The sequence below is a fragment of the Zingiber officinale genome, chromosome 3B, assembly GCF_018446385.1.
Source record: "Zingiber officinale cultivar Zhangliang chromosome 3B, Zo_v1.1, whole genome shotgun sequence".
Classification (NCBI taxonomy): Eukaryota; Viridiplantae; Streptophyta; class Magnoliopsida; order Zingiberales; family Zingiberaceae; genus Zingiber; species Zingiber officinale.
The window spans coordinates 80014521-80024389 of NC_055991.1; the positions used below are offsets into that span (position 1 = coordinate 80014521).

A 9869-nucleotide genomic window follows, 5' to 3' on the forward strand; every position below is an offset into this window, starting at 1 on the left:
TATAACTCATTTAATCCAAAAAAAGGCTAAATCTTCTTCGCACCCCACCTAGTGGCTCTGGCTAAAGACTCTGGGCAATTATTTTATCAGTAAGTGTTTCAGCCACTTGGAGAATGAAGCCAATGGAGCTTGCATTATTGAGAGCACTGAAACATGACCATTCCACTTTTTTGTGATCTCAACTTTTTTGCATTCTTTTTGTGCTTCTTCCTGAAGAGGTTACAATTGATGGCACGGGTTGCTCGTTTCAAGATATGGGACTTTATTAGGTCAAATAAGTAGATCTACTATTTGATTATGAATGTATATACCCACAAAAAATACGCTAATCAAATCTCTGTAAAATATTTTGTGCATATGAAAGCACAATGTTTATATTTTAACCATTCAGTTTATGATTATTTTTTAATAATTTATTACTCATATAAATAAATAAATAACAATAAAGCATAGATTACATATGTGATATTGTTTTACTAATGCATGTGATTAGGGATGACAATTTATGACGGATATAAAAACACTATCCGAACAGAAAAAGATTAAATTAGAATATGATCTTATTAGATTCAGATCACCCTGATTCACACGATTAATAAACGTATCAAATTCGGATCAACCTGAAATGATCCAATTACAACTCACGAACCCATTTATAAATATTTTTGGATCAAATTTATAAATTTATGTCGAATTCTAATTGAGTTCAGATTAAAATAAATATATTTTAATAATATGAAGAGTCGAATTGAGTTCGAATTAAGATGAACATATTTTATAAATAAGTCATTTCGAATTAGATTTGGGTAGAATTCATATTATGGGTCATTTCATATCAGATTAGGTCAAATACATATAAACAAGTCAAATTTAAGTCGAACAATTTAATCTAAAATATTAATCAAGTCGAGTTCAGTTCCGACCCATAAACCCGAATCCACTAACCTGACCTAAGTTGCCACCCCTGCATATACATAGGATAACTGATCCAAAATCAGCTGGTGGATGGTAAGTCGATAACTAGGAACCTTCACCTGATACATCTTGCAGTAGCTTATTTGGATCACATTAGAAGATAGTGTAAGAAACCAAAGCTTCAGTAATCAATCTTGCTCGCAGAGTCGAATATTTATTTGTAATTCATACAGTATTAATTACTCGTCATCAACAGCAAGGGGAACAGTTTTTGCCTGACAAAAAAAAAACAAAATAAAGTGAATATAAAACATATATATTAGAATGAGAAAATTCATCATGACCAATGAAGGTCATTTACAAAGGTGCCCTCCTAAGTGCTAATTTTTCTTGATAACACCCTTTGTTGAAAAATAAAAAAAAAACAATTTTTGAACATGTTATGCCTTAAATGTTTAAGTTGAAGTTTTGGAAAACTGTATATTTTCACAGAGCAAGCTGCAAGTGAGCTTGCGTTGTGGGAAAATGGACAAGATTTAAGCCGAAAGAATATCTTTGCCCATTTAATGACCTAAAATGAAAAAAAAATATTTAGATAAATACCAATTATGAAGGGCATTTTGTTATCGTGCAGAATTGAACTTACCAAGTCTCTAAATTTCAGTATGTAGAACATTTCGAGATATCGTCGAGTCTCACGCCTTTCAAGCTTTGAAACGTATTTCCAAAAGCCGTAAACCCCAGCGAGTGTCATTAGTCTTTCTGAATAGATCTTCCATGTATACCTGAAGATCGGCTAATGTCATTGTAGTAATGAAAGGCGCTAGATATGATAAGAAGCAGATAAGAGGAACAAGACCTCTCTTGAATTCGTTTCAGTCCTCCTTCGGATATTCTTTTCCAGTTGCCCGAGTCCGCCTTGCAGCTTTGGAAGAAGTCAACCATGGACGTAGCAGCTTGATCAGGGTAGTAGGGGTCAATATGAAAACCTGAAACTCCATGTTCGATAATCTCTGCAGGACCTCCATGGCGAGTAGCAAAGGTTGGGAGGCCACAAGTCATGGCCTCTACGACAGTGAGACCAAAAGCTTCATAGAATGCTGGCTGGTGCAAAAAAGAGTGGCAAGTTAGAACAAAGTATTGCGAACTAGAAACCATTTGTCAACCAAAAAACTCACCTGCACGAAGATACCTCCAGAATCGGCAATGTAGCGATACAACTCCCCATTCTTTGCCCGATTGGTTTGGGCAGAAATCCAGCGGAACTGGCCAAACAAGTTATAGTTTGCAATAAGTTGGTGCATCTTCTCAATCTCTTGGATTTCTTCTCTGTCATTGGATTTCTTAGCATCATTGAATCCAGCAACCACCACAAGGTTCGCCAGCTCTCTCAGTTTTGCATTTTTAGCAAATAATTCGACCAGACCCGTTATGTTCTTCACTCGGTCAAGTCTTGCCATGGAGAAAATAATTGGCTTGCTTCGATCATCCAACCAACCACTAAAATAGGAAACCGAAACAAAAGAACAAACATCAATGGTTGGTTAGTACTAAAAGTATTAACTATAACTCCCAGAATGGCATTCTTTCTTGTTTAGTGATATACTCACATGTGTGTATCACATTGCTCTTGGTTGTACAATAGCTCTTCGATTGAACCATGGAGGGAGATAAGCCGTCTCTCTTTATCAGAATATGGAAAATAAATGGCCATGTCTGCTCCGGGGGAGACGATATTGAACTTGGGATCGAAAACATCAATTCCATGGACAACACGATATAGATCAGGGAGAGTGAAGGCAATGTGGCTTTCGTATTGCCCAACTGTGTTTTTGCTGGACAAGGGTAGATAAAGTAGAACACCATGCATCAACCACAAATAATCATAGCCCTAGTATCTACTTCCTATGGTTAAGTTAGAAGTTTGAAATAGAAATCCGTATGAGGAATTAAACATCCTCCTAAGTGATTTGAGAAGGGATAAACTTGAAAACACAAAGAAAAGAAAGCACAAAAATGATAAATATCCAAAAGAGTCACAAATATTACACCATTCAATAGTGTTTGGAACTCAGTCGAACCATTTTTTCCAGGTGTTAGTAGTGATACACTACCACATAAACCACAATTTTCGATTAGGATCATGACCACTAGGAAGTAACAGGGCTCCTGCATGAATTATTAGGCACTTCAAACCTCCTAAATAAGAAAGTCAATCGGTCATTACTCTAACTCAAGGAAGCCGATTTTTATCTAAATCTTGGTGACCTCAAGCATGCTCCACATATGGGATACAGAACATTAATTCTAAAAGATCGCACCTTACAATTAATATGACCTTCGTATTCAATACTTAGGTTGAACGGAACAAAGAGATATTCTTCACATTACAGTCCTACAAAGTTTAACTATGTCAACTGCCTAACAAACAGACAATTTGACAATCCTATACAAGAGCAATTAAAGGTGATGAAAATGACCCAACAAAGATAGCATCAATCATTCTTCCCAACAAATTGCTCTCATATTCTCAGATTTAATCCCACTCTAACGAACCCGAAACAGCTAGACTAGGAGTCTTTGAACCAAGAACACCTGAGAATGGTTTTCACAAGAACAAAGAGGCTCAATATCGTTTTCCCCATCATTTCTATGTATAAATACTGCAACAATTCATCAGTCCAATCCATTTTCTAATATAGCAATTGAGGCCTACTAAACCACATCTTCCACAAAGTCGAACTACTCACAAACTACATCCACGAACATATGGAGATAGATCTTATTTTTCACAAACATGCAGCTCATAGGAGGTGATTTGCCTATCCTTTCATAGACCAAGGGAATTAGGGCATATAAAGCTCATTCGAACAAAAATCAAATCACATAGCTATGAAATCTGGTTCATATTGGGTTGAACACATAAGATCAGGTCAGCAGACAACTAGCTCGCATTCATAGAACCTTAGAGTTCAAAACGCTCAAAGGTTCTTCTTCAAACCCTAAACTTGATTTTTAAAAGGCAAACTTCAAAGTTGAAACAATGAAACACTCAAGGGAAAGAAGTACCTTCCAGCAATTTCCTGGTAAGTGCTAGTGATGATGAAGTCAGCATTATTCATAGCAAGTAAATCAGCAGTGAACTGGCATGAAAAATGGTATTTCTCCTCGTATTTCTTCCAATATATATCTGAGTCTGGATACTTTGTCTTCTCTAGGGCATGAGCAATGTTGCACTGTTTGCACAAATTTGTTTCACAATACTTGTATAAAGCATAATCAATGGAGATGTATTAAATACGAGCATTACCTGGGTGATTCCCAGTTTATAAGCTAGCAAAGAAGCGACTAGATTACCGTCACTGTAGTTTCCTATGACTAGATCCGGAGTTCCATGCAACTCTGCAGAAATTTCACTTATTGCATCCTAGTGATCAAATGAGTTAACAATCAGTGTGTTGTTTAAATGAGCAATTCAAAGTAACGAACCAGAAGTAGACAAGGGGAATTTACCATGTCACATCCCTTCCCTTCTAATTGGTTTTTACTAAATTATGCCCCATAAATTAGGTTTTTTTTATCGAATTATACTCCTTGCTGTTATATTCTATTTCAAAAATCTATTATCAACTTACTATGCTGATGATTTCTGCAAGCTAATTTAGAATTAGTTTGCTGCATAATTTTCATTAGATATTGACTTGTTTTAAGTTTCTTTACACCAAAAGTGCACATCTTGGGGTCTCATCCTAATGATGCATAAAAATAGATAAACACCAATACAAGAATAAATTCTCGTATGTTTAATTAGTGCAAAGTGACTTATAAGTTAATTTTTAAATTAACTTGTGGCATAATTTTCATTTTACATCTAAAATGATCATGTTAAGGACTTTCACACATCCTAATGATGCATAAATATAAAGGTTTGCCCAATCAATTTGCATGGGTCTATGACTTAGAATGAGCATAAAATACACAAGGCGGAGCCATGTATAAGCGTACCTGGGGTTTAGCGGGGGTCATTTTAGTTTTTTTTTTATATGCAACTGTTCACCACATCAACCTTAAATTCCCAAATCAAATTCTACTATCAAACCGAGGGCTTTTTTTTTTTTTGTTATTTTTCGTTAACTTTTTTTTTAGGGCAGTCCACCACTGAGAAATGTTAAGGAGCAAATTAACTAAAAATCAACTAAAAGGAGCATGTGCTAAGTGAATTGCCCAATAAACAAAAATTAAACTAAATGCTTCCCTATTATTTTTTTATATACAAAAAAAGAAAACTTACAAAGTTTACTTTCAAAATACCCTTCTAGAGTTTAAGATAGTCAAAATGCTCCCTAAAGTTAAAAAGGTTTTATCATTTTACTCCAGAAATATAAAATGCCGTCAAATTATCTCTCATCAAGCAATTTAACAATACTAATAGCTGAGGGTAAAATGACAAGAGGCCATTTTGAAGAAGCAGATTTAAATTTTAGAAGCTACAAAGAAATCATAGCATTTGCCATATGTAACAAATAAAAAAGGAAATCTGATAAGTTTTACCTCGGCAAACTTCTCCAAGTAGGGCCAAACATCAAACCTTGATATCCACTTCTTAAGGATCCCCTTCTTAGTCCTGAAAGGAACCCGCAAGATTTGAGTGTGTTGTGTTCCACTGACTCTTTCAAGTCGCTGATTGCATGTTGTCCCTTTCGCATCAGGAATCAGCCTAGTAACCTTCATTTGAGAATTTTCCATGTGTACAAATCTTGAGTTGCAGAAGGGCAAAAACAAGAAACAATTGCATAGTATATGATAGGCTTTGAAGGATTCTCTTCAAGATTTGCTTACTATGAGGATTTTAGGATCAATGTCCAACCCTTGCTTTTTGATTCTCAAAACCATCTCATTTTCCAAAGCACGAACTTGATCTAGTATATAGACGATCTACATGGCAAGTGTAAGAAAATTATATAGCAGAAAGGAAATTGAAAAGCAATAGACAATCACCGCGTTTGGTGGAGGGAATAGAATATGTAAGTAATTGTTAATACTCAAAAAGGAATAGAAGAAATAGAATAAAAATAATTTTAATCTAATTTATAGATGAAATAGAAATGAAACTATTGTTCTTATATTTGATTTGTCAAAATATTATAAAGAACAAATAAGCAATAAGCTTTTACAATGATAAATTTTCTTTGTTGACTCGAATTTTGGTCAGCGCAACTAACCTGCTAATCTCTCCTCCAGGATCGATCAAGCCAACTGTCTGTTGGTCTGAACCTTCTGATTACACTGACCAATCAACCCAACAAACCACTTCCCCCTCACCTAATCACACTGTTCAGCTAGCATGGTCTGACCAAACTGGTCGTGCAATTTGACCAACTTATCTGATACTCTAGCTTGGTTAGGGTAGCCCATCCACTCACTTGGTTTGATCAATTTTTGGCTGACTGAATCAGCCCATTCCAACCCGTTTGCAACCCATTCTGACTCATTTGGCAAGTTAGATCTGTCTGACCTAATCGGCTTGTTCTAACGATTTGACCCATTTGGTTTACTCAGCTGACCAAACTAACCATCTCCATCCTAATTTGACCAATCTATTTACGTCCCCAACCTGCACAGTGCGTTTGGTTTTTCTGGTTCACTACACCAATGGGCTCAACCTGTCCAGTGCACCCACACTGAAGTGCTTCCCACCAGGTCTATAATATATATTTTTTAAAAGTTGAATAGAGTAAGGACATGTATTATTTATAAAAAGAGAACAGAAAGTAATAATTATTCTTGAAATTCGTAAAAAAAATAATTACTTCAAATGCAAATCATAATTCTACAGAAAATGATATTTTGTATTTATTTTTACAACCCAATGTAACAATGCTTATTCAATCAATAGGAATCTATAAAAAATAGAATAATTATTTCTATAAACTAAACACATGATAAGAATATAATTGTTGGTAGACAATCAAGTAGAATCCAAGAAAAGGTTATCGTTATCAAAGAAACAAAAGCATTACCTGTCCTCCAGTGTCTGGCAAGCCCAATACATTTGCTTGGCCAAAGTAACCATGGGGAGATAAAATTACCACATTGAACACCATCGGGATCCTCCCTAGAAATGTCTCCAGAGTCGAAGGATCAGGAGCTTGAAGAATATCCAGAAGCAGGTAAATCATTTCCAGAACATGTCCAGCCGTGTCACCCCAGCCTTTCTCCAAACCCAACTCTTGCAGCCTGAAAAAGAAATCAACCAAAATTTGTATACGAGCTGAGTTGAAATTTAATCAACTTCGTAAATGAAGATAAGTGTATTTCTACTGAAGTTTGAGCAGCATACATCAAACATAAACCAGTTATCGCGATACAAGTTCTAATCTGTAGAAGAGATTCAGTGTGGAACACATATAGAATGGAGGAGTGTTCTTCCATTGAATTTCCTACAAGTGTCTCCTTTCATATTCAGCTAGTACTTGACCTTGGCCGTTGATGGGCAATCAACAACGTGCAGCAATTAACAGTCAGATCAAATCCCGCCCAAATATAACTGCTGAAGAAGGATCAGTCTAGGAAATCTTTCCAATTTGAGTTATATTTGTGCGAGGGAAATAATGAACAACAGTTATCATTTCAACAGAAAAAAAATACTAGTTAACAAAGTTAACAAGTAACTTCTAAAATTAAAAAGGGTGCCACTGTTTTAAAATCATCAGGACATATTTTTTAAGAAATCTTTATCCTGGTTTAATCAGTAGGAAATTTTTAAATTTTTTTAACTAAAAAATAATCTCATATGGAGATCAATAGAGAATATAAAACATTCTTATCTACTTAAATACAGAAAAATAACATAGAAAATATCTTTAACTTTGTTAGGCAATTCAAGTTGCAAGCTGGAATATTAATTAGTTAAGAAAAGTAACATAAAATTTTCCTTAAAATCAACAAGACAACAATCTTTTTTCCTGGAGGAGAAAAGTAAATAGGAATAAGATAAAGAAATTAATGTTTTCTTAAGGAAAAGGAACTAATCTTTCTAACTGGTTCTGTAGAAGGGAGAAAAAAAGTTTATAGGGATAAATATTTACACTTTAATTTTTAATTAAAAATTAATTTATTTCACTTATCACTAGACTAAAACTAAAGGGACTGTAGACCACGCAAAGATGCATCAGGGACCACACCTATAAGCATCAACCACAGAACGGGGTTCCAGAGTGCGACCACAGAATTCCTTTATTGTATAATGAAAAAAAAATGCAATCCTTTTCTTACTTGTGGGTGAACTCTGAGAATGGAGTCTCTGGCAGGAGCTTAGACAAATACTCCTCGGCCTTCGCCAAAACGGACTGCAACCTTGATAAACTCTGTACCCTATCGTTCAACATCATCACCTGCCCGATTCATGCACAGATATAAATAAATAAATAATTTCAGTTAAAGAGGTCCTAGGAGCTCATCTGGCTAGTCTTACGTGTCCCTTGTGCTTGTGCGCCCGAAGGAAGTCGAGCAGCGGCTCCAGGCAGTCCTTGTTACGGAACATGCTGGATGAGAGATGCCGGTTCAGGAACTGCACCCCGTTCCCAATGGACGACGACCAGCTCGGCCGTGGGAACGATGCGTTGAAGGGTTCAAAATCCAACTCCAGCGTGTATTCATCACCATGGCTTTGTTCGTTCAATGAAATCAAAAACACACACACACTCACATCAGCTTCGGAAGAGAATGCAACCAGCACGAAAAGGATTCAACATCTCACCTTCCGTCGACGAGTTCTTCCTTAAATTTAAGGTACTTAGACACGCTCAGTTGTTCGACGATGAGTTCGTGGACGTTGACGCGTACGTATTCCCAAACGCCAGGTCGAGGACGAACCGCAATGGCCACGAATGGCGGAAGAACGATTGCTTCCTGATTTCATTTTCCACCCCCAAATCAAGAGCAATCCACAAACAAAAGTAACAGTAAGATCTCGACTTGTAAAACTAATTTTACCAACGTGGAGCCTATCGATGCCCAGGTTTCCAGGAATCAAGCAAAGGCGGATCGAAATACAGAAGACGAAAGAAGAAAGTGGCAATCCATAAGCGACATTAACAGTAAGATTATCTGGGAAACTTATGGTAGAGAAAAAACTAATTTTATCAACGGAGAATCGAGTCGACGGTTAGGTTTCCACGAATCGATTAGCAAACCGAATCGAAATCGAGTGAGGGCGAAAGAATCAGACGCACGAGATGAGAACCTGCGCGGATCTGAGGATATCGGAGAACGGGCCGTCGGAGAGATTGGACCCGGCGTCGCCGCCGAGTTCGGCGAGGGCGTCGACCAGGTGGTGGGGCTGCAGCAATCCCTTCCCCTGGCTTACGTACCTGACGATAACAGGACAGGTTTCCGAAACGCAAAAAATCAAAACTATGAATCGATCGATGAATCTAGCGTACAGAGGGTAAGGAAAGAGGAACAGGGTGCGGGAAGTACCTGGAGAGGAGGGAGACTAGGTCGTTGCGGTAGGCGGAGAGAGTGTCCTCCACCCTCTCTCGCAGGCTGGGGATGCGCTCGAGCCTCGCTTTCGACATGGATGGATCTCCGGTAAAGGAGAGATAAGGCAAGTGACGAAGATAGAAGTAGGAAGAAGAAGCGAGACGTGTGAGCAGAGTTGCTAGTAACAGGTTGCAGAGTGGCTAGCTCACGCCTATATATATGTAGATATCTAGACTCAAAATTAACATACTTTATAAATAGGGAAATTTTCATTTTAATACCTAGTTTACTCGTTTGTTTATAAAAATGCTAAATCTTCAAAGTATTCACATCAAAGTATTGAACTACCCTAAATGCCTGAAAATACAGGCGGCAACTTTCTGATCGTTATTTATTAGTTCCTAGTCAATGATTTGATAATAATGGCTTTAAATTAGTGTTCAATTAATTGATTAATGCGCTAAACTTAT

At 36.9% G+C, this 9869-nt stretch overlaps 1 protein-coding gene across 5 annotated transcripts; it reads right to left on the reverse strand.

Moving 5' to 3' along the window:
* Nucleotides 1-801: 801 nt before the first annotated feature.
* LOC122056643 (sucrose synthase 4-like) lies at nucleotides 802-9593 on the reverse strand. Of its 5 annotated transcripts, none has more exons than XM_042618694.1 (15): nucleotides 9397-9592; nucleotides 9161-9287; nucleotides 8675-8826; nucleotides 8390-8582; nucleotides 8191-8309; nucleotides 6936-7152; nucleotides 5755-5850; nucleotides 5467-5640; nucleotides 4226-4342; nucleotides 3985-4151; nucleotides 2526-2750; nucleotides 2094-2415; nucleotides 1775-2019; nucleotides 1562-1700; nucleotides 802-1190 (listed from the first exon to the last, which is right to left on the reverse strand). In XM_042618694.1, exons 1-15 carry the CDS (start codon nucleotides 9492-9494, stop codon nucleotides 1155-1157), a joined length of 2427 nt encoding a protein of 808 aa, XP_042474628.1. In that variant the 5' UTR covers nucleotides 9495-9592; the 3' UTR covers nucleotides 802-1154. The 5 variants fall into 5 exon arrangements, with proteins under 5 accessions (XP_042474628.1, XP_042474627.1, XP_042474629.1 ...); XM_042618693.1 differs by lacking the exon at nucleotides 802-1190 and adding an exon at nucleotides 1211-1486 and having other exon boundaries at nucleotides 9397-9593; XM_042618695.1 differs by lacking the exon at nucleotides 802-1190 and adding an exon at nucleotides 1211-1486 and having other exon boundaries at nucleotides 9150-9287.
* Nucleotides 9594-9869: the final 276 nt, after the last annotated feature.

Bases quoted from the DNA above. Each gene is read 5' to 3' on its own strand.
- LOC122056643 (XM_042618693.1), bottom strand. From the start codon at position 9,494: ATGTCGAAAGCGAGGCTCGAGCGCATCCCCAGCCTGCGAGAGAGGGTG. The intron at 8,827-9,160 runs GTTCTCATCTCG...AAATGAAATCAG, and splicing joins ATATCCTCAGATCCGCGCAG to GAAGCAATCGTTCTTCCGCC. The intron at 4,152-4,225 runs GTAATGCTCGTA...TTGTGCAAACAG, and splicing joins ATAAACTGGGAATCACCCAG to TGCAACATTGCTCATGCCCT.